The 25,015-nt window shown below is 39.7% G+C and overlaps 2 protein-coding genes across 3 annotated transcripts in view; one reads left to right on the top strand and one right to left on the bottom strand.

Annotated features, from left to right (window-relative positions):
- Positions 1-25,015, top strand: part of NIP7 (nucleolar pre-rRNA processing protein NIP7) — a 70,927-nt gene that overhangs the window by 15,112 nt on the left and 30,800 nt on the right. The window lies entirely within an intron of this gene.
- TERF2 (telomeric repeat binding factor 2) lies at positions 575-23,779 on the bottom strand. 2 transcript variants are annotated; one of them, XM_037041394.1, is made up of 10 exons: positions 23,348-23,779; positions 23,141-23,236; positions 22,348-22,478; positions 12,565-12,651; positions 11,071-11,217; positions 9,538-9,644; positions 7,642-8,028; positions 4,311-4,396; positions 2,339-2,379; positions 575-1,726 (listed from the first exon to the last, which is right to left on the bottom strand). In XM_037041394.1, exons 1-10 carry the CDS (start codon positions 23,724-23,726, stop codon positions 1,568-1,570), a joined length of 1,620 nt encoding a protein of 539 aa, XP_036897289.1. In that variant the 5' UTR covers positions 23,727-23,779; the 3' UTR covers positions 575-1,567. The 2 variants fall into 2 exon arrangements, with proteins under 2 accessions (XP_036897289.1, XP_036897288.1); XM_037041393.1 differs by having other exon boundaries at positions 2,339-2,382; positions 23,348-23,778.

Here is a 25,015-nt window from a genome sequence, read left to right as displayed (position 1 = left end):
GCTTAGTTTTTTGTTTGCACACACTTCAGTAACAGTATAGCACTGACATTAAGTTTAAAAATGTTAATGGACCTATGCGTTTTTCAAATTTGAGAAATCCTGATTAGGATATGTTGCTTCCCTAACTGCATCCCAGTTTCACTCTTCTACCCAGACAGCGCCATCTTAATGAGGTGAGAGTTGAGGGGAGAAAAGCTTCTGGATCCGATCTAATTCAGAGGGAGACCACATGAGCTGCAACCAGATCAGGAGGAGGTGGCTGTATTGAGAGGAGATAAGTTCTCACTGTAGTTTCATTTGGGGTTAATTGGCAGAAAAACAGTAATACTAAATTCCAAAACACATAGTTAACAGGTAATAGAGCTATACAAAATTTCTAACTTGTAACTACAGGATAAATTTTAAAACTTTAGCATTTCTTTACATCTTTCACTAAAAAGTGAGAAAGGGTTCAACAGAGCTTCCAAAGACGAATATTCAATACAGTTTGACATTGGTGTTTTAACAGTCAGCAAAATTTGTTTAACATATTCATACATGCTGTGCTGCAATTAAACAGCTACTTAAATTTGAGAGAAGCAAGACTTTAATGAAGAATGCTGTAAGGTATGGACAATTAGTTCTCAAATTTTAAAAAATAATTACATAAAACACTTTCCTGATTTTTTTTTTTTTTTTTTTTTTGCTAAAAAGACGGTCTTTAAGGATGTTCAAGAGAGACAGCAAGCACAACACAGTACAAAAAGAGAAGGAAATGTTGAATTTCAGTGCAAGACACTAACACACAGCACAATTAGGGAATCAGGTGGAAGCAACCATTTCATAAAGAATGGAATTAGGCATTTATATTCAATCAAGATTTTTTAAGCTTTAAAAGTCCAGCATAGGGAAGGGAATTGGGAAGAGAGAATGGGGTAGGGGCTAAGCTTTTCTACAATCACCAAAAAACACACTGGTTCAACCACATGAGAAGTGGAGGTTAAACCTGCCTATGTAGTCCAGCAAATAGTAAGAGCAAATGCCAAGACTAGGTCTAGGTGTTGATGTCACAACAGGCTAAACAGTTTTTAAAGGGACCCTGATTCCACCAAGACTGGTCTCTCATTAGCCTGGGCTCATGACAGACGAAGTTCCTTTGCATTTGCATCAGGAGGCCAAAGCTTTACCTGGAACAAGTTCACTCCAAATAATGCTCATGTTGCTGGTTTTAACAGGTCATGGAGTCCTAAGTGCTTCTAACAGACTCCACCATATTCCTAGGAGAAGGTTCTACTGATTACTGGGGATTTAAATTCAAGCAAACCACTGAAGAAGGGAAATACTAATGATATTCTGGCACTGTACAAGCTGTCTGCCTGTCATCTCTGCCAAGGACATAGGGTAGACTTGGCTTTGCTTTCAGCTCTATGATCTCCAACAGTGATGAAGTAGAACTGGGACTTTTCCCACATCGGATGAGGATGCCCAAAATTTTCATCCTAGCCCAGCTTCTGAAAGAAAGAGCAGACTATCTGGCTATTAACTAGGAACCATACTCCTGTGAATCCTGTGGAAACGAAAGCTTGTTTCAATTCATGCCAAGTCTTTTCATGGTCCGCCAGCGATCCTTAATCATCACAGCTGTTCGGTTAACAAATGGGTAATTTTTAGAAATGGCAACCCAGTTTCCTTCCCCGAATTTCTCCACTCCAGCCTTGACCCACTCGCTTTCTTCTACAGTCCACTTCTGCAAAAGAAAACCAAAGATTTATCACCTCTCTCTCCACTTACATTTTCAAACAGTGAAGAGGTAAACTCAAGAATCCTGAGAGAATAATCTGAACCCAACAGAAGGGTTTAATATAGATAATAAATTAACAGTGGATTTGTACATTCAATAATTTCCAATGTCCTGCCATTTCATCTTCAACTAATAATCACTTCTGCGTTCAAACTTCAAATGTGTGTTGTTCATGGTCAGGAAAATGTCTCAAATTTCTGTCCAACTAGATTTTTCTTCCAGAGGAAGAAAAATGTGAGTAGGTCCTCACATAACGTCATTGATAGGTTCTTCGACTGTAAGCATAATGACATATAACAAAACCAGTTTTACCATAGGCTAACTGATATAAACAAGAATTAAGTTTCTACAACATCTAATCAACATAACAAAAAGACATTATACAAAAGGATGTTATTCAAGGACTTACTCTATTTAACTTTAGTTTGGATCATCAGAAAAATGCAAACAATATTTTGCCTGGTGCCTGGGTCATTGATCTGTGAGATGCGGGTACTTATTTTACCTCTGTTCTACCCACACAATCAGAAAAGATTAGAAAAGAGAATTTTAAATTACCTGCTTTTTTGTTGTACTGGTTGTACTCTCTTCATCTGGTGCTGCTGGAAAACATTAAAAGTAGACTCATTTCAGAGCTCACCTTTCTCTGCACAAACCACCAGAAAAAGACACAGAATGTCCCTAAAGGGAAAGCCTGATTCACATTTGACAATCTTTGAGAAAAGAAAGCATATTACTAAAGCATAATTTTTGTCCTTTGGAAATCCGTACAAAGCAAATATTTACAAAAAAGCATTTAATAAATGATGGTTAATGATGGATTCAGGCTCTTTAATAAAAGTAGCATTTTCAGCCCTGGCTGGTGTAGTTCAGTGGATTGAGCGCAGGCCTGTGAATCAGACGATCGCGGTTTGATTCCCAGTCAGGGCACATGCCTGGGTTGCAGGTCAGTTCCCGGCAGGGGATGCACAAGAAGCAACCATACATTGATGTTTCTCCTCCTCTCTCCTTCCCTTCCCCTCTAAAGATAAATAAATAAATATTTTTTAAAAAGTAGCATTTTCTAAAGTTACCGAGGGACTGTGGTATTTAAAACCCTAGAACATATATACCTGTTTATACATATATAACTTCTGCCTTATAACCCCTTCCTAGCCACAATTTTTTTAAAGTTTTTATTTATTTATTTTTAGACAGAAGAGAAGGGAAGGAGAAACAGAAACACCAATGTGTGGTTGCCTCTCTCGAACCCCCTACTGAGGACCTAGCCTGCAACCATGTGGCCTGGCCTGGCCTGGAATGTGCCCTGACTGGGAATTGAACCACTGACTCTTTGGTTTGCAGGCCAGCACTAATCCACTGAGTCACACCACCCAGCAAGCCACTGTTTTGAAATAACACAGTTTTACTGTTTGATGCCAGAATTTTCAAATCCCTGATCATTTTTATATAAGTAAAAGTAGGTTCAATACCTTAAACAAAAGAATGGGGTAACAACTATGGCTTCCCACATGGAGAAATCATGTGAGATCTGCTCAAGCTCTGCCCTTTCACCATATGGAAAGAGATCAGGCCTCAAGAAACAAGGACCAAGGTAATTTTTTAGAGGGCCAAAGGGCTACAGGAGGCTGGCTATACAAGTATAAAAGACATGCCATTTCAAGACATTGAGAGCCAGTTAAAAAGCTGCAAGAAAAGGCAAAGTTGTATAAACATGATACTTGCTAGAGTGTCTGCTACTGTCCCAGCAGTGCTTCCCACACAATGGAGGAAGGAGTCTTGGGAGCAGATTATTATTTTTAAATTATGAAGTACTTCATAGTGTAGTGGAAGATTTCTAAAGCTGATAGATCTGAACTGCATTAAAAATGGGTGTTTCCTAGAACTTTTATATCCTGACGTTTTTTTACGCATTTAATGTCATTTTTATTGATTTTATGTTACTAATCTGCCATTTTCCCTGTGATCTGGATCTTGCCAACCATGTTTTTGCCACTGAGGCTACTTTTTTAAAGATGAAATCTAGGGACTGGCAGTAGATTACTGTTGTGTTATAAAAGTGCTTAGAATCTCCAAAATTAAGCTGTAGCATTTACATATTTCCATTGGAATAAAAAATATGTGGTGGGAGAGATTTTAATGCAAATGCTCTGACACTCAGTAATAATTATGAAAAGGCAAAGTTTCTCATCTTTAAAAAATGGAGAAACAGATTTTTTTTACTTGAACAAAAATGTAAGGAATGTCCTTTTCTAAATAAAAGACTTTAGGAAGAACATCAACTACAATTAAATACAGGGTTTATTAAAACAAAGGCAGGAACTTTCTTTCAATACAACGCGCTGCTCAGACAGTCTGCACTGTTGAATGGGAGAGGACACAGAACTGACTCCTCAGGACCCACAATGGGGAACTCACTGAACTTGTTCTGGTTGGGAGACAAGCAGTTTCTGGAACATTTATGTGATAGTTACATGCATCTCATACTTCAGCAAGTGTCAAGGAGAGCCCGAGGAGTCTCCTAGCTTACCCTGAACATCAAACAGTTCGTCCTCTTCCACCCAAGTCTCTTTTTCTTCAACCCCATTAGAACTGTTCCACTTGCCTTTGGGTAATCTGAGGAGAGATCAGTGAGAGGACAAGTTGTGAAACAAATTCATCATGGGCTGACTTGTGTTCTGCCCTTGGCTCACCTACAGTCCTTGATTCTCCTTGTTTTGCTGTGACCCATTTGAGGTTCACTTACACCCACCTCCCCAATCCTGGTCAGGTATCTCCATGTTATCAGCCCTAGGCTGGAGGACCACCCCTCAAACTATTTTTGCAAATATTTGCAAACTATCCAAATATTCATGTTTAAGGCTGTCTGGCTTTTTTTTTTTTTTTTGGAAATAAGTGATGAAAGTAATTTGCTTAATAAGTGCATAGGCTTGAAAAAATTCCTTGAGTTCCACAAGTTTTCTATGCAATTACCTAAGTGGCTGTACTCTTTACTTTCCATTGTTTTGAATTAGATCATATCCCCCCAAATGTTATTTCTAAGAATAATTTGTTTGAGACAAAGGATTTTTTTTTTCATTTCCAGGATATTAAAGTCAGACAGCTTAAGTTTTCTGTCTACTTATCCTAGTGCTGGGAAGAAATTGATTTTAACCACTGGGTCTATCATTTTCTATTCAGTCTTCCTGAAGACCACCTTTGCAGATGAGTGGTAACCTCCTACTCCTTCCTCCTCTGAACTTGACATTTATTATGTGTAGTGTTTTGGTAGCTTCCAATTTCTCATGTTGTAGAAGGGGCTGGGATCTGGGTTCTCATCCTGTTAATGGCTATGTACCCAGGCAAGCCAGGTCACTTTCTGGTGCTTGTGCTCCTTACTGGTGAACTTAGAACCTGAGCAGTGGTCTAGAGGGGTCAGCAAACTAAAGCCTGTGGCTCCTAGTTTTTGAACAGCCTTGAACTAAGAATGGGTTTCACCTTTTCAAAGGGTTGTCAGGAAACAAAACAATATACAACAGATACAGAAGTGGTTCATGAAGTCTAAAATGTTAAACTTTTGCTGGCCTTTTATAGAAATTTTGCGTGTGATCCCTTAAATTGAAAAAAATCAGTAATTTTTTGGTTAATAAATATCTAGTAAGCACTTGTTCATGCCAAGTGCCATGGGGGATATAAAAATCTAGTAAGTCATGGCCCTGCCCTCCAGGGGATATACTAACTAACCCTAACTAACCCTGCCTTCCCCTCCTCTTCCAGTGGCCCAGCTTCCCGCAAGTGCTCACGGTCACCTGGCAGCGGTGTCTAACCACCCTCCTTTGCCTCAGTGCCTATTCAGAAGCCCTCAGTGGTATCTCATCAAACCTTCAGCTTAGTTGGGTTAGAATTATTTGGGGTTTTTAAGCAGATTAACAGAGCATTCCTAACCCTTCTAATTCAGTAGCCAGGAGCCTGAGAATGTGTATTTTTAAACATTCTACAGGTAATTGTGATAGGAAGCCCAGTTTGAGAACCTCTGACTGATAGAATACAATAGAAACTCAAGTTCTGGTCCATTTACCCACCCAAACTTTTCTCCCTTCATCCTCTCTGCATTGTATTCTATGACTTTTTCAGAGCATACCAGGCTTTTTCATGCCTTTATGCAAGGGGTTCCTGTGCTTAGAACCCCCAGCCCCCAATGCTTGATGACCTCTTACTCATCCTTCAAGGCCAACTCAGTATTTGCTCTTCTGTAAGGTTTGTTCCACCAACTCTCCTGAGCAGGCTCAGCTCTTCTTCCCTGGAGCTCCCAGTGCCCCTCACACACACACTTCCTTTACAGCCTGGGTCATGGGATCCCTTTTCTGCAAAGGGCCAGATAGGATCTTTGGCTTTGCAGGCCTTACAGCCGCTGTTGCAACTACTCAACTCAATGTAGCATCGAAAGTAGCTATAGACAATACAGCCAAACAATACATAAATGATAGATGTGGCTGTGTTCTAATAAAACTTTATTTACAAAAACAGGCAGCAGATGGATTGGACTTGGGCTGTAGTGCCAACCTCTGCTTTAAAGTATTCATCATACTTCATACCTTTGACACATGACAGAGGTGGTTATGTCTGAAACCTTCACAAATCCAATAAAACCACTGTAATCATGCCCTCTATCCAGGTTTCTCATCTGTTTATAGGGCAATACCTACACTTCACAGGACTGCTGTAAGAAGTTAAGGAGGTCATGTATAAAACGAGAACAAAAGTGTTGAGCTGCATCTGCTTGCCCAGCCATAGCTCACTTACTTCCAAGTGCAGGTAGTGGTGCATGTAGTGCAGATTAGTGCCTGAGTACGAGTCACTTGTCAGATGCCAAAGCCCCACAGGCACCTGCCAGAGCACAGGCTCCTGTACCACAAGAGCAGCGGTAGAGATGACGGTGGCTTTGGGAGACCAACAAGGTTATCTCTTAGAGCAGGATGACCAAGGGAGATACAAGGAGGAGGTAGAATTTTTGAGAGGCAGCCCATGCTAAGTGATGTACAGGGCAGGCCATGGGCCTTTGGTCCAGACTGACCCGGATTAAAAACCCCAAAGCCCAACTTTGCCACTTTTCAGCTCTGTGATTTATGGCAAGTTAATGACTTTTCTGGTTCTTTCTCATCTATAAAATGGAGCTAATAATATACCACTGAGGACTGTATAGATTTATGACTGTATGTGACCCACAAAAAGTACCTCTCTTCCCTTTGAAGGACGGATGGGATTCTGACAAGCAATGATGAAAAGATGATAATCCAACTGTGGGGAGTGACAGGGAGCAAGGATACAGTAGTAGAAGCAAACATAGCATGTTCCAGAGGGAGCAATCAGACCAGTTTGCCCAGAGGAAGGATCCACAAGATGGCACAAAGCAAAACTCAAGAGCCAGGTCAAGGGTCAGGATAGGGAGCAAAATGAAAGCATTCTAACCACTATTCCATAGAATCTAGCAGAATGTGACAGATTAGTAAATATTTACTGAATTTGGCAAGTCTCCAAAGCTCATAGAAAGTATAAAACTGTAAATATTCATAGATTTCTAGTTAGTAGTTAAGGTACTCAGAAGTCTGCTAAAAATGAAAGCAGCCATAAACAGGAGGCTCTGAAACCTTTCCATCCTCACTGATGCCCTAGTGCAATGCCTGGAAGCCCACGTTTGGGGCTGTGGAACTGGCAAGGATGGCTATGTCGTCATTCCCCACTCCTGAGTCACATTCTAGCAGTCTGAGCAAGCCTTGGTGGTGAATAACTTAGTTGAAAGTTACTTCATTCACAGAAGCAATACCGGGCCCAACCAGGACCACCAACCAGCCCCCAAACTCCTACAAAGAAGGTCTTCATACTTGGGATTCTTCTCCCTGGGGAGCGGTTGGTTGAGAACGGCAGGCTTGGATGGTGGAATGACTTCCTGAGAGGCGTTGAGGCCTGAGTTCAGCTCAGTACTCTGACTATCCTCCTCCAAAACCAATCTACTTATTGTCATACGCTTGGTCTTGGGCTGCAGTTCAGAGCCACCCTCTCCCTCAGCAGGGGCTGAACTTTCGTTTTCATCTTTTCTTGGTCTCTTGTTTTTGAAGGCTGGCGATGATGGGGATGCTTTATTAGGAAGTACCAGGTCTTTCTGGTCCAGTTTTGAGAAGACTGCCTCAGAATCTTGTGAACCAGACAGAGTCTTGAAAGCTGCTTTCAGAGTCATAATCCCAAAGGTGGTTGGAGTATTCCGTAGCTGCCTACAAAGAAGGCACACATACAAAGATCAGTTTCACCAACTGCTGATGCTCACCTAAACAGCCGCAACGTTTTCAAAGTGTGAAACTTCGTGTTAGCAGAGGATTCCTCAAGGTGAGAAGTTTTCATTAAAAGAGAAAGAGAGGTTGCTTGATACAACCTTTATTTATAAAATCTTCCATTTAAGTTGAACCATGGACTTTTAATTAATTTCAAACCAGAACACCTCAGCAGAACTAGGACCAAGGATACTGCCTATAGAGACCTCTTTAGTCTGTCGTGTGTTGAACCCAGTAGAGTGTGTGGACTAAAGCAGTGTTTGCCATCATGTAAGGGTTCTGCACAGTGACCAAACTAGTACACCCAGACACCAACTCGTACTCCAGCAGTTTCACCTTTAAGTCTAATCTCTTCTTCCAGCCGTCCTTGTCCAACCCTCATGTGACAGAAGTGAAAGGCCAGTCTCCATTCTGCCTATTTTCTCTTACGATACACTTATGAATGGGATCTTGAGAATTTGTAGGGTAAGAAGTGTGCCACACAGTCTTGGAACAATGAGAACCTGCCTTTTCTAAACGAAGTTCATCTACTATTTGGAGTAGCTAGCATGCTTTAAGTAAACACTGTTCGATGAGGGCAAACTGGCAACCTGTAGGCCAAACCCAGCTGGAAGATGTCTTCCTGCCTAACCTATGCAAGAGTTTTGTTTTTTGTTTTTAAATCCTCACCCAAGGATGTTTATTGATTTTATAGAGGAAGGAAAAGAGAAAGAGAAACATGGATATGAGAGAAACATTGATTGGTTGCCTCCCATATGCACTGTGACCAGGGATCGAACCTGCAACCTTTTTGGGGGGTATACAGACCAACGCTCCAACCAACTGAAATGAGCCACCCAGCCAGGGTACAAGTGTTTTTTAAAAACTGGGTAACTGCCAACATTAAAAAATTGGGAAAGCTAAAAATAAAAAATTAAACATCTCACACAAAAATGTGAACTGAAGCTTTGGCATCCTTGGACAGTCTCACACAGCAACAATCACACGAGGCTGGAAAGCACGCCCTCTCTGGGTCACAGTCCCATGCTCTCAACAATCCTAGACCCACATCGTTCCTTTAGGTTTCCTACCACGCCCCAAAGGCATCTAAATTTTTGATCCCTGTTTTCACAGCTGGTCTTGGGAATCTAATTCAGAAGTCTGGACACTGTATTAGGAGGTAGATACCGACAAGAAAATACTGAGTAGATTAGGGTGAGTCACAGAGAAACAGAGGAGGAAAGAACCTTTGAGGGATACTTCTGTCAGGGATCTGACATACAATCTTTAATACTCCCATTTTTGAAGGGTATGCTCTATAACTCCCACTGTGCCTTGTATGAGTAACACAGTAACATGTTAGGGGGTCAAATCACCAGGAGGAACTAACTGAACTTACTCTAAGGAGGAGACCATGTTTTGAAAAGACCACCCAGTGTTTCACCCAAGATCACAAAAGGGCACCTCTCTCACCTCACAGGTGCTCTGGGTGCCTTTTCCACAGGCTCTGGTGCTGGCTGTTTATCTTCCTTCACTGTAGTTGATGCAGCAGATTCAGATTTCAAGGCCCTTTTGGCCATCTGGGAAAGGAAGGATATCGTCAGGAAGAGGAAGCCACAGAATTTCATTAATTTTCTGCTTCTGTAACCATGAACAAACTCAATACGCAAACATGTTCACCTGCAAATCCAATCTAGGCATAAACTAGAGGGAGCCATAAAAAGTAAGAGAACTTTCAAGAATGATCTCAATTTCTTCTTAAAAAAAAAAAAGGCTCATAGTTTCAATGCTAAAGAACTCAATTTGAATATGCTAACCATCTTGACATTGCAAAAATCCTTTATGTGATTTTACTTTGCATTTCCTCTTCCATCTCTCCAATCTCATCCCTAAACTAGTTTCTGAATCCCAAATATACCTTAGGGGTCATGTATAAAAGTTAAACATTTTTTTCCCAAACTTATGATAACTAATGTTTATATTAATGTCTTTTAGTTTGTGTATAGAACTTTTTATGACTGTATGCCCACAAATATGTTTTGCCTGTTAACTCTTTGAAAATCTTTACTTTTATCACATGAAGCCCAGAGTAGGTCCATCTTGCTCTAACTCAAACTGCTCATCTGTCTCCCTGACTGAAGTCTGACACATTTCCAATCAGTCCAGTATATTCCATCTCAGATACATATAACTGTAACAAGTGATGTCTTAAGAGCTGAGAGTTCTACCCTCACCCAGAAACACTGGCAGGTTATTTTCCAGTTACCTGGAACATAAAGGAAAGTTTCTTAGGCCAAGCTCAAGTATCCTGACACCTGCTCCCTGATTATTCCGAACTATCTGCTTTGCACATCATCTGAGATTTACCAAATGACGGTTAGGCTCCATGACACAATCCTGATGTAGGCCTTGCACATCTACTGTTAAGAGCTGTATCTTCAATACTCTCAAATCCTGGTTTTAAAGAAAAAAGACCCTTCTTACTAATTTTTCCTTATCACAGCCCACCTAGGACAGACTGGGTTCTAATTTCTCTACAAACTATCTTGGGCCTCATTGTTTCCCTTATCTCTTTGATCCAGGTAAAGAATGTCTTCATTTGGCGTCTCCTGCCTTATCATACTTCTAGTGACCTTTTCTCCAGTTATGCTTTCTTCCTGTTAATGACTCCATCACACCACGTCTAATAAACCATTCCTCCTCCAAAATTTAACTCGCATTTTGTCTCCTCTCAATTGTAAGGTGAATTTCTGCTTTAACCACAACAGATAATCGTCCATAAAGGAGGTAAAAATGGGAGGTGAGGAAGACCAGCTTTTGTTCCATTTGCTTCTGCCAGGGCCGGTTTCTGTTTACTGAAGGAATTTAATAAAGGAAAATACTGCATATAATTCTGAGTCTCCCACACATTTACTCTTGTACTTCTAAAAAGATTTGTCCTTTTCTCACTGCCTGCACAACCTCAAGGCCACGTCATGGTTATGAGAAGAGAAGGCCCCAGCCCACCGTGAGGAGGTAGGGCTCTGCATTATCCAGGTGACTCTCGAGGAAGCGCAGCATCTTTTGTTGGAAGGTCTCGTAGGAAAAGTTCTGGATAACAGGGTGGGTCAAGTTCTTTTCACGGATAATGTTCAGGAGATCATTTCTCAGCTTCTATACAAAGGACCAATATTGACAACATGAGAAAGGAGGACTACAGTAAAAAATCAATGATGATAAATTGAGATAATGCTATCAGAGATTTCACAACACTGTCAATGAAAATCATTGGCACACACATGAAGGGGAGCCCACCATGAAGAACAGGGTCAATAAATTAAGGATCAGCTACTATGGATTACTATGCAGCTATAAAATAATAATGAAGAGGATCTAAAGTGCCTTTATACATTTACATAGATTTACTTATTTCAATTAGCAATAATTGTGTTTTGGATAAACCTCATTGGCTGTGACCGTGCCAATGCACAAAGCTCATAAAGATTTTAAATATTATTTTTGTAAAGATTTATTTTATTTATTTTTAGAGAGGGGAAGGGAGAAAGAGAGGGAGAGAAACATCAATGTGTGTTTGCTTCTCATATGCTCCCTACTGGGGACATGGCCCACAACCCAGGCCTGTGCTCTAGACTAGGAATCGAACCAGTGACCCTTTGGTTCCCAGGCCAGCACTCAATTACTGAGCCACATCAGCCAAGGCAGCTCATAAGGATTTTAAAACTTTCCAACCCCCGCCCCCACCAAAACACAAAAAGGACAGAGAAGCTCTTTATGTACTGATAGAATGATCTCCAAGATATAGTAGGTGACAGGAGCAATTTGCAAAAATGCTCAAATTAGTGTGTAGAATATGCTCACATGTGCATATATGTATATATCTACATATACACATACTTGCACACTTTTTTGCTTGCATATATATAGATGTCTCTGAAAAGATCAAAGTAAAAGTCTCTGAAGAAAGGAACAAAATGACTGAGTCAGAGATTAAAAATTTTTCAGTAAGATCTTTTGTTGTACTTCTTAAATCGTTTATTCTGTACATATATTACCTTTTCAAAAACTAAAACTTAAAGGAAAAAAAAAACAAGAGGAGGGTACCAACAGAGGTTTCGACAACCAGAAAAGAAAGGAGTTAAGTCCTTACAAAGGCGATTCTCAAGTCTACAGGATCAGCGTTTATGTAAGGAAAGTTGAAAGTGTTACAAAACTTGATAGCTTGATACTTGCCTTGGTGTTGGTCACTGAAATAAAGTTCTGTCACAAACCAGACAGAAATGAGCAAGTAAATGACTTTCATAAATTTGTCAAATAAAAAAATAAAATTTTCAAAGCTAATCTAATAAGAAGTTATCCTGGATATAAAGACAACACACTAAAGGCACTGAATATTTAAAGATGAATATTTAGAGAATGTTCCTAATGAAGAACCCTTTCCCCATTTTCCCACAAAAATCAAGGAAATGGATTTAAGTCTTAGGAGCGAAATAACAAATTTACCTGAGTTGTAGGGTCCTTGGACATATGTTTTTTCAAAATCTTTGAAGCTTTTTCAAATTCTTTATTTTTGATACAAATAATGACAGCCTACAAATAGGAGAAAAAACTTTTTTTAACTGTTGTAATGACAGGTGTAATGAGAATATCAAATATCAAAATAAACTCTACTGAAAAGTAAAATTGAATATTATATACCCAAGAACATTTTCACATTCTATCAAATTCCTGTACTCAAAAACTAACAAGTACTGTTAAAATGTTACAAACAACTGTAAGCTCTCTGTCAGTGTACAGTGAAGTTTTTCAGCATGATGTTGTTTTCTTTTGTTTTTTAAAAGAAGCCTGATATAGCAAAATCTGATCCCCTGGATTACGGATCATTTACTCAATTTGAATAGGACCTCCTAAAGAAAGGCAAATGGACACAAGTCATTCCAGGTCCTCAGAACAATTGGTTCTGTTCTTTTTAAATGCAAAAGCTTTGCCCTGGCTGGTGTAGCTCAGTGGATTGAGCGCGGGCCTGCGACTCAGACGATCGCGGTTCGATTCCCAGTCAGGGCACATGCCTGGGTTGCAGGCCAGTTCCCTGCAGGCCAACTCCCAGCAGGGGACGCATGAAAGGCAACCATACATTGATGTTTCTCTCCCTCTCTCCTTCCCTTCCCCTCTAAAGATAAATAAATAAAATCTTTAAAAAAATGCAAAAGCTTTGATGTAATTGAGGGAAAGAAGAGAGTATATACTGTAAAAAAAAAAAAAGTGATTTGCTGACTACAGAATGCTGCTAGTTCCATTTAGGAGAGGCCTGAGGCCAGTTCTATAGAAGAACACACACAGTCTCTCACTACTGTAAACCCCAGCTGCAACTCCAGTTAAAGTGTGCAGGGAATTACTGAGACAGACAAACCCAGCTTGTCAACAGGCAGCAACAAAGGAGGACAAAGTTCCAGTTAGGATATCTTATCAGCCACAGAGAAAAAGAAGAGTCTTTTGGTAAAAAGAAACCCAAGAGACTCTATGTAGAGGGAAATTAACAGTAATTGGAAATCTAAAAATTTATTTAAAAAATATGTACACATTTTTTTAAAAATCAGAAAGGCCAGGGGAAAACTGAGAGTACTTGGAGTTATTTAACAGTATAAAGTAACTATCTTACATCCTGTCTCAAGAGGTGTCAGACAGACCTCACATACAAAAGGAAAGAAAACTGGTTCATAGGTATTTCCTCCAGTCTTCCCAGGAAGAATTTAGGGAGAAACAGACCAAGAGCAGGAGGAATAGCAAGGGAATTCAGTAAATACTAATCTCTGCTGATCCTGTTAACATGCTGAGCACAGCCCTACAGGGCAAAGGAAACTGGTGTCATAAGCTCCTGAATGCACACACCCAAATTCTTGCTGCCCAGGGGAGGTAGAAGTCAGTCTTTTCATTTGAATCAGATAACCATACTGACTTTTACATCATTTTCAGCAGAGAAACTACATTAAACCACATTTACTTTCTTGAACACAAAGATTTTACTTTTTATAAATCGGTTATATCTCATGTTTTTAAAATTTACCTTGCATACAGTAAAATTAACTTCAAGTTTACTGTTGAGTTTTAACACATGGATTGCCTCTTGTAATCACTACAAAAATAAAGAGAAACCTCTCTTGTGCTGCCTGCCCTTCTGTAGTCACGCCACCCTCCATCCCCAATTTTTCCCTTGATTTGTCTCTTCAAGAATGTTATATAAAGGGATTCATACAGTACAAAGCACTTATTTTTGCAGCACAGAGCCTTGAGACTGGCTTTTTTCCCTCAGTATATCTTTGAAATCCATCTATGTTGTTGCATTATTAATAATTCCTTTTTAACTGCTCAGCAATTAAAAAGAAGGAATTAAAAAGTATATCCCATTGTATGGAAATTGACTGTTTATCCATTCGCCTATTGAAGGACATACAGGTTGTCTGCAATTTTGGGTGATTATGAAGAGATGTTAAAACATTTATGTACAGGTTTTGTTATGAATATAACTTCATTTCTTTAAGGTAAATATCCAGGAGTGGGATTGATGGGCCATATGGAAAATATAGGTTTAACTTTAAAAATATATATTTTATTTATTTTTAGAGGGGAAGGGAAGGAGAAAGAGCGGGAGGGAAACATCAATCTGTGGTTGCCTCTCATGTGTCCCCTGCTGGGGACCTGGCCTGCAACCCAGGCATGTGCCCTGATTGGGAATCGAACCAGCAACCCCTTTTGGTCTGCGGGTTGGCACTCAATCCACTGAGCCACACCAGCCAGGGCTGGTTAGTGTATTTTTTTAAAAGTTTTGTCCCTGTGATAGGTTCACAATGGGGAAGATACTTTGTATTCCCCCATTGACTTATGTTGAGGATCTTTTCATGTGCTCACTTGCCATCTGTATATTCCCTTTAGGAGTCTTTTGCCCATTATTAAAATAGGGTTGTTTCTTTTCTTTTGTGAGTTCTTTGTATATTTTGAATACAAGTCCTTTGTCAGGTATAAACTTGCAAATATTTTCTCCTAGTCTACAATATGTCTTTTCTTTTTCTTAGTCTATTTCTCAGAACAAAAGTTTAAAATTTTGTTTAAGTCCAGTTACCCATTTTTCCTCTTATGGATCATACTTATAGTGTCATATCTAACAACTTTTTGCCTAAATCTAGAACATGAAGATTTTCTTTCATGTTTTCTTAAAGTTTTATAGCTCCATTTTATAGTTCCATTTTGAATGAATTTTTGTATGAGTTTTAGATCAAGGTTCATTTCTTGCAGGTGGGCATTCAATTGTTTCAATACTGTTTGTTGAAGACTATCCTGTTTCCACTGAATTGCTTTCATATTTTTAATCAAAAATCAATTATTCGTATTTGTGTGGGTCTGCTTCTAGAATCTTCTGTTCAACACTAATCTACACGTCTCTGGTCATGAGTACCACAGCTTTACAGAAATTCTTAAAATTGGGTATTAAGTCCTCCAACTTGTTCTACAAAATTGTTTTATTTTCATACCTCTCCCCTAAAATAAGGGTTACATGCATGCAAGCACTGTGATACTTGGACCATCAATCTGATAACCAAGATGACTACTTAGTGACTGACAGGTAAGTGGTGTGTACAGCAGGGACACACTGGACAAGAATGTCAAATGTCCCCTAACATTTTAGAATCAGTTTGTATCTACAGAAAATCCTACTGAAATTGTAATTGTAATTATGTTAAACCTATAGGTCAACTGGAGAAAAATGACAACTATATCCCATAAAGTTGTCCACTCCAGACATGGTGTCTTTCTATTTATTAGGTCTTGATTTCTTTCATCAGCATTTTGTATTTTTCCACAGATCTTACATGTTTTGTTAGGCTTATACCTGAGTATTTTTCTTCTCTGGAGCTACAGTAGTCTCCGTGGTCAACTGCAGTCCAAAAATATTAAATGTAAAATTCCATCAGTAAACAATTCATAGGTTTTAAATTGTGCATTGCTCTGGGTAGCCTCATGAAATCTTAGGCTGTCCTGCTTCATCCCACCTGGAATGTGAGTCATTCTTGTCCAATGTGTCCCTGCTGTACACACCACTTGCCTGTCAGTCACTGAGTAGTCATCTTGGTTATCAGATTGATGGTCCAAGTATCACAGTGCTTGCATGCATGTAACCCTTATTTTACTTAACAACAGCCCCAAAGCAAAAAGTAGTGATGCTGGAAATTAGGATATGCCGAAAAGATGCCATTGGTATATGTATAGGAAAAAGCATACTGTATATAGGGTTTAATACTATCCATGGTTTCAGGCATCCACTGGGGATCTTGGAGTGTATGCCCTGCAGTTAAGCAGGGAGGACTGCTATATTGTAAATGGCACTGTTTTGGTAATTCCATTTCAAATCCTTTACCGTTAGTACATGGAAATGATTGATTTTTGTGCTGATCTTGTATCCTATCTTGCTAAACTCGGTATAGTGCTTTTTTTTTTTGGTATATTCAATGGGATTTTTTAAATACAGGATGGGGGGAAAAGTAAGTTTACAGTTGTGTGTATGCGAAACAGTTTATTATATTATTGTTTCTTAATAATTGTATCCTTTTCTTTTTTTAAATGGGTTTCCTTTTTTTTTAAGATTTTATTTCTTTATCTTTAGAGGGTAAGGAAAGGAGAGAAGGTGAGAAGTATCAATGTATGGTTGCCTCTCGTGCATTCCCTGCTGGGAACTGGCCTGCAACCCAGGCATGTGTCCTGACTGGGAATCGAACCAGGATACTTTGGTTTGCAGGCCTGCACTCAATCCACTGAGCTATACCAACCAGGGCTCATTTTCTATATTAACAACTGTAAACCTACTTTTGCCCTACCCTGTATACACAATAACGTTATCTGTAAGTAGACACAATGTTATTCCTACGTTTCTAATCCGTTGCCTTTTATTTCCTTTTTCGTATTGCACTAGCTAGATCTAGTATGATATAGAATAAGTAGTGAGAATGGATTCCCTGCCTTGTTTTAGATCTCAAGGACAAAGCAGTCACTCTCCACCATTAAGTATGATGTTAGCTGTAGGTTTTCTGTAGATGCTTTTTATCAGGTTGAGGAAGTTACCTTTTATTCCTAGTTTCTGAGTGTTTTTTAATCATGAGCTAATATTGACTTTTGCCAAATGCTTTTTCAGCCAATATGATCATGTGGTTTTTCTTCTTTAGTAGATTGAATAGGGTAGATTACACTGATTGATTTTCAAATATTGAACCAGCTTTGCATTTCTGGGCTTATTTTCCCTACTGTGCTAAACACTAACTGCATCTGTATCCAGGGCTAAGCAGCAGGATGTACAGTAACAAGAGCAGTGGAACCTGCTCCAAGTTCTGGGGATCAAAGCTCCACTGCCAAAGGGAAAAGGGGTTCTCTTCCTTCAGTTTTAGGTTCCTGCCCTGCTGTCACCACTGTAGTACTGCCCAGGTGCTGGGACAGAAAAGGAGGAAGATAAAAAAGCAAGACAAAAAAGCAAGACAAAACTGGAATTTCTCCCACCCTTTCTGGCCCTTAGGAGATCTCTTTCTTGCTCTTCAGAACAGAGAACCTCTCTGGGAGTTCTTTCTGTTCACACCTGGAGTGTACTTCCAGGTTGTAGGAGCCTCCAAGTCCAGGCTGGAAGGTACCAGACAGGGAAAAAATGGTAAACTACTCATTGCCAGTTTGGTAGCCTTTCAAATTCTGGTGTTCTTCCCCATCTGCTTACTACCATTTAGATTTCCTAGTCCTCAGAGAGCTGTTCCATACATTCTATGCAGGACTTATACTTGCAGCATTAAGGGAAGCACAAGAGAGTATACTTTATTCCAGAACTGGAACACAGGTCCTACTGTATTTAGAAAGGATATGTAAATGCTTTCAAAATGTAAAATCTGCCTCCAAAGTTTATGCCGTGGATTTATTTTTTTAAAACTAAGTATTAATTTCCTGTGCAGATTTCTCTTAACAAGATGAACCATTGCTTTTTCACTTGAGAGTGTTCAGAAATAAGTGTAATTTTTCCCTCTTTGTGTGTCTGTTAAGATTCTTGGGGTGCAGGCAATAGCAGTGGTCTCTTGCTAACTTAAACAAACAGAAATTTCAAGCACAGATTTTCAATAGAGGTGAGACAGGTTTACATCTGGGAATAAAAGACAGAAAAAGCAGAGGAAGAAAAAAACCAAACTCACAGAAGCGAATAAAGGCTAAAGAAGTAAACTCAGAAAGAAACCAGGCTGTTATGGCAAGCAGGAATGCTCAAAGCTTTGACAAAGCCTTTTGCTTCAAGAATTAAAGTTCTAGGAGATTGTGTAAGACACACTGGCTCCCCAAATGGGGTAAAGCGCCAAAAGAAAATCAATGTGCTGTTACCAAGGTTCAGGAGAGAGTGCTGCACAGAAGAACAACAAATCAATGCTTCCCTGAGAACATACCATACATGTTACTCTCTCCTGTTTTTGACAGAACTCTTAACTGAGGAATGTCTCTTCTACAAAGAGAAAACCAATGCAGTCTCAATATCATTAACAGCTTATAGAAGCAGTTCTCAAACTTTCTGGTCTTGAGGTTACTTTACACTCCTAAATATTAATGAGGATCCCAAAGAGCTTTTGTTTATGTGGGTTACATCTTTCAATAATCACAGTGTTAGAAAAATAAAATTGAGAAAATTTAAAGATATTTATTAAGTCATTAAAAATAACAATAAGCTCATTACAAGTTAACATAAATATTGTATCTTTATGAAAATTATATTTTCTAAGACAAAAGTTTAACGAGAAGGGTGGCACTGTTTAACATTTTTGCTAATCCCCTTAATACCTGGTTTAATAGAAGATGGATTCTGTATCTGCTTCTGCATTCATTCTGTTGTTTCATTTGAAATAGAAATATATAAATATAAACATACTACACACATATAAAATCTGGCCTCAAAGATATGAATTTGGAAAACAGAGGAATATTTTAATAGTGCTTTCAGAAAATTATGGCTATACTTTGATTCTACACCAAACTTTGGCAAGTAAACTTTTTATCATGTTACATTAAAATGGGTTGCTATATCTTGTACTTTATTTTTTTTAAAGATTTTATTTATTTACTTTTAGAGAGACTAGAAGGGAGGGGAAAGAGGGAGAGAAACATCAATGTGTGAGAGATGCACTGATCAGTTGCTTCTCACACGCCCCCCAAACGGGATCTGGCCTGCAACCCAGGCATGTGCTCTGATTGGGAATCGAATCAGTGACCTTTTGGTTCACATGCCAGCACTCAGTCCACTGAGCCACACCAGCCAAGGCTCTATCTTATAAATGGATCTTTCACTCACCAATGATTTTTGCAATATAATACAGTGATCATTTGGAAAATATTGGTTCGCCGAATTATATAGATCTTCCACATATTGATACATTAAGATTATTTTTAAAATCACAGTTGTTAATTCCACCATCAATCTTAACAGCTAAATCAAAGAACTGGAAAGTTATCAAGCACATGAATACAAGTTTTCCAAAACTAATTTTCACTTGAAAGCTTGAATTTTATCATGGGCAACAAATAATGACAATTGCTTTCCTTGAGGTGACAAGTTCATTTTGTTCTTTCTCAAGAAAATGGCTGCCAAATACCCATCACTGAATAACCAAGGTTTGCCAGTTCTTTCAAGTAAAAACGGGGTCCATTAAAGCAGCTAGTCAGCATGCAACCCAATCACACACGTGCTTTCCTGAAGACAACCTTCATGCTTGCAGCAGAAATGCTTTGGGCAAACTTTCTACTTTGTCACACAAAATACGGAAAAGATGTTTGCTCAAGGGTCTAGATTTAATAAAATCAATCATTTTTACTGCTTCCTCAAAAACACTCTTAATCAAAACTGGCTTAAAAAAAAAACCTGCAAGCATGTGGCAATGAATACAATGACTACTGTACAATTTATTACCACTATCTTGATCATGCTAAGGCACTCATTTTATTCTTTTTGCACCACCAGTGCAGATGTCAGTACGCTGAAAAAGTCAATTAATGTTTGGCATTGTTATGAAAATTGTTTTTGACCCGATAAAGGATCCCAAAGACCTGCAAGAGATCCCCAGACCATACGTTGAAATCTAACTTAGAAAAATAACTCACCTAATAAACTTCTTTAAAAAATCCAATATACTTTTAAATTAAATGTTGTAACATTTAAAAAGCTTAAAATGCACCAAAAAGGCTCACTGAACCTAGGCATCCCAAGGTATTTTCCCAATGACCACTAACAGGTTTTATAGTTCTAAATGAGAAACAGAAAAAAGAAAAAGACTGAACAGACAAATGATATAGTATCATTTAATAACTAGGAGATTAAAGTAATTTTGGTCGCCAGCCTCTTAAGATGGTGCCCAGTGAGCCCTACTTCCTGCATAGTCCCATGCCATACACTAGTCCAGAGCTGGTCTGATCTGTGCAATCAGCAGCATTTGGCTAAAGTTGATAAAATGTTACTTCTGAGATTAAGTTATAAAAGGCTGCAGCTTCTGTCTTGGGCTCTTGTCCTCCTGGGTCAGGTCACTTCCTCTAGGGGAAGCAAACTACCATGTTGTAAGCAGCCCTATGGGAGGTAAAGAGCTGAAGCCCACAGCCCACAGCTGTTGAGGGAGAGAGTCCTGCTAACTGTGTGGGTGAGCATGGAAGGGGATCTTGTGGCCCTAGTTGAATCTTGAGATGACTTCAACTCTAGCAGCCATCTTGATTGTAACTAATGGGAGACTTCGAGCCAGAAATACTCACCTAAAACACTACCACATTCCTGACTCTTGGAGAGAAACAGAAAAATATTTAATGTTTTAAGCTGCTAAAATTTGGGGGTAACTTGTTACACAGCAGTGATAGTAATATAGTAAGTTTAACGAGAGACGTTACACCTGGTGGAAAACGGAAAAGCAAAAGGGAGTCAACATAAGTAAATGCTTAACTATTTTCAGGAAATTCAGATTTTACAAACAGATTTTTTTCCTAATGAAGTTCCTAAACAAAAAAGATCTATAAACTTAAAATAATAATGAAATAATATTCAGCTGAAAGATGAAGAACCTACAGCTCTTCTGTGCTGAAGGAGCTGTATTCCTGAACCAGCTACTTAATTGGAATTACACTAATTACTCTGAACTGATGCCATTTATTCCCATTCAAAAGCTATTCTGAAAACAGGCATGGATTTCTCCTCCCATGCTAATATGTCCTTTCTAGCACGTTCCCTCCAATACCTGACTTGCCTATGCTAAAATTCTGTTCTTGGAACTGGAATTAGAAAGTATTCTTTGCAAGACCAAAAGTAGTTCCTGCCAAGGTCCTTAACTGAATAAATATCTGCACCTCTCACACACTACTTATTTGTTGACAGCTCCCTGAGTACTCAACACTCAGCCAAGCGGCAGTCTTCATTGCTAAGCAAGGGTTTATTCTCAGGCCCCCACACCCATTCTATCCTTTTAGGCAGTGATCTTTGCTCCTTACTTTCCACCATCAAAGCAAGGCTTAACTGTTGTTCCTCAGCCCCCACCTCTGAATCTGCTTCCACAACCTAGCCTTTATATTGCAGAACAAAAAGCTTTTTCTGACTGGCTCTCAAGGCCACTTCTATGTTTTAAGTAAAAATAAGGTCTACTACTTGAAGATACTGGAGCCGTGACATAGTCAACAATCCCAAATTCCTAGACACACTACTAGCTTTTTTCTTGTCAAGAGCACTACCTGTGCCAGCCTTCTACCATTACTGTTTCTCTAACTGGCTGATTATCATAGCAACTCTGAAATTCTATTTATTCAGGAATTAGAATAGACCCAAACTTCTCATTCTGCAGACAACTGCATGAAATAGCTCAAAGTCCCACATTTCCCAAGGCCCCAGCTCTCTTTTTAGTCTATTATAAATAAGGGTGAGCAAACCAGTTACTTCCAGCCCTTCCACAATTCTCCTAAATGGTGTATAATAACCTGCAGTCTTCAATGCCAACCCATTACCTGTGTACTGTGGCCCCTCTTGCCTAGGCCACAAGTAAGACTACTAAAATCACAAAAGCTGAGCACCTACCATTAATGTTCTTTTCAAATCTTGGCTGAGAAGGGGTTGCCCAAAGAGATAATATCTCTGTGTATGTTTATATGTGCTGACTTGCTCTCTCTCCACCCTTTTTCACCTTATCCCAAACAAAAACGTAAGCATTGTATCCTCAAAGACCTCTGATTTTTGTTAAAAGAAAAAAGAAAAAAGAGCCTTACAGCCTCCTTGACCAGTTTTCTACTGGATTCCACCACTGCCTCTGTCAGTGTAAATTCCGTTTTAATCATCTCCAGTACATTGATTGCTGATTCCAGGGGTGTGAGCTCAGCCTCCATATCAAAGGAACAGTCTAGAATAAAGAGCACAGCTTTCATGTTAAGCTGTTTTCTACAGACCAGAAAGGTTATGTCCAAAAAGACATACATTTAGGGGCACATGCCTAAAAACCACATGCAAATGTAGTGAAGATTTGCATTTAACTGCTTACTCACTATAGATTTACACATATGCTAAGGATCCAAAGTCAAATCAATGAATTTGAAATGACTTAGTAATTTCAAGACAGGTAAAAGTTATTTTTTAATAGATGCATTTGCATCTCAAATTTCAGGATACAACATGTCCTCCTACTCAGATACAAGCGGCCAGAAACTGTAGACCCTTTGCTAAACAGATGTCAAGTTCAATTCAGGAGAAAAATGTGCCCCTATCTGAAAAACACTCTACTATAGAGGAAAAGATGTGGCCATCTTAACATAACTCACTTCAGAAAGCACCAAAGTTGGGGCGAGCAAGAAACAGGTGGGAGGAAATTTGAAAAACAAAACAGAAAAGCAGGCAAGAGAATCTCAACTGGAGAAAACTAGAGCCAGAGCATACCTTTTCTAGAAGGAAAAAAAACACACTGTGATCAAAACACAACAGCGCACCTTAATCTCGAATCCTTCATTTTTGGATGTAAATTTGATAACACAGTAACTCTACGCCAGGAGAACACAAAAATGGCCATACCTAAATTTTCCCCTTCTTCAATGCGAGATAGGCACTGCATAACCCGCAGCAGCCGGGACACGGTATGCTCCTTCCCCAAAGGCCTGACAAGCAAAGCTGGGAAAGAAGACATCATTGGTTTGGCGATCCCCTCGCCTCCCACGCCATCCCCAACACAGAGATCCCCTCCCCAGACGCCCCAGCCCCCTTCCCAGGCTCGGCCCTCACCCTGCATGATGTCCCGGATCTGCCTGAAGTCCCCGTACCGGCTGCTTCGAAAGGCCCGCAGCGCTTCGTAGAAGTAGAACTTGAGCACCCAGCGGTTCACCGCCTCCTCCAGCCGTGCCTCCCCCGCGGCCCGCTCCCCGGCACCCCCTAGACCAGGATCGTGCCGCCCTCGCCGAGCCCGCCCACCGCTGCGGGACGCCCGCCGGCTTGCCGCCCTCCTGCTGCCGTCGCTGCTCCCGCCTCCTCCCGCCATCGCGTCCGTTCGCCGCGCACTCTCCCCACTCTCCCGACCGGGCCGCTTCCTCGACTGTGACGCCGCCGGATCACGCAGGACGTCCGGGCCGGAAGCGAGACCCCCCGTCCCGGCTCCCGCGGCCATGATACAGACAACGTTCCGACCAGCCCGCGGGCTTCTGGGTGGGAACGGACGGTCGGGCCCCAGCCCCCTGTCGGACTCCGTAGTTCCGGTATGCGGGCGCAATGCCTATCGGGGCTTGAAGTTCACGATGCCCGGACCCGTAAGCTAACCGGTGTTTGCAGCGAACTGTCAACTTTGTTCCGAAATTATGGGACACTATAGTAGGGGTGCAGGTCTGTGTATAAAATATTGAAAAATAAGTACGTGCAGATTATTAAGCACTTTTAAAATTGTGAAACGTAACCTACGTGGAGGAAACTTTATTAAATAAGTTTACAATAACAATTTAAAGCAAAGACCAATGTTATCCTAATCGAGATCAAGAAATGGATTATGGCCGATACCCTCCGAATCTCTGGACATATAAATCATAATTTTTTTAAATTACAAAAATAACACCTTTGTAATTTTAAAATAACACGTATTGTGGCAGAACAAAAAAGGTTAACATTTAAATTATCCATAATCCCACATGAAAAAAATACATTGATTTATAGGTTTATAGACTTCCAATATCTTGTATAACCTATTGTGTGTATGTATTTGCAAAAATGGGATACTATTTATATTTTATATAACTTTCCATTTTCATTTAACGTAATGAATATCTTTCTATGTCATTAAGTATTTTTTTCTGCAGTATCTTTAGCAGCTATTATACATAGCATTCTAATATATGGGTGAACTAGAGTTTTCTTTATTTAAACCTCTGCTGTAAGATGTTTAGGTTTTTCAGAATTTTATAATCTAGACAATCTTCATATTAGAAATCCTTTAAACAGTACTGTTGCACAAATTTATAATTATTTTCTTAAGATCGTTTCCTCAAAATGGAATGATTGAGTCAGAGAATACACAGTAGAACACAGATCAGAACATTTACCTTATCACTCATCAACCTTTTGCTTTTTAAAAAATATTTTCATTCTTTTTTTTTTTTAATTTTATTTATTTATCTTTAGAGGGGAAGGAGAGAGGGAGAGAGACATCAATGTATGGTTGCCTTTTGCGCGTCCCCTGCTGGGAATTGGCCTGCAGGGAACTGGCCTGCAACCCAGGCATGTGCCCTGACTGGGAATTGAACCGCGATCCTCTGGTTCGCAGGCCTGTGCTCAATCCACTGAGCTACGCCAGCCAGGGCTAAAAATATTTTCGTTCTTTTAAAAAATATTTTATTTATTTATCTTTAGAGGGGAAGGGAAGGAGAGAAGGAGAGAAATATCAATGTATGGTTGCCTTTCACATGTCCC

Source organism: Sturnira hondurensis, unplaced genomic scaffold, assembly GCF_014824575.4.
Source record: "Sturnira hondurensis isolate 20B ecotype Veracruz unplaced genomic scaffold, ASM1482457v3 Scaffold0003090, whole genome shotgun sequence".
NCBI classification, from domain to species: domain Eukaryota; kingdom Metazoa; phylum Chordata; class Mammalia; order Chiroptera; family Phyllostomidae; genus Sturnira; species Sturnira hondurensis.
Note: the sequence above shows the minus strand (reverse complement) of the source record. Positions and strands in the feature narration are given on the sequence as shown.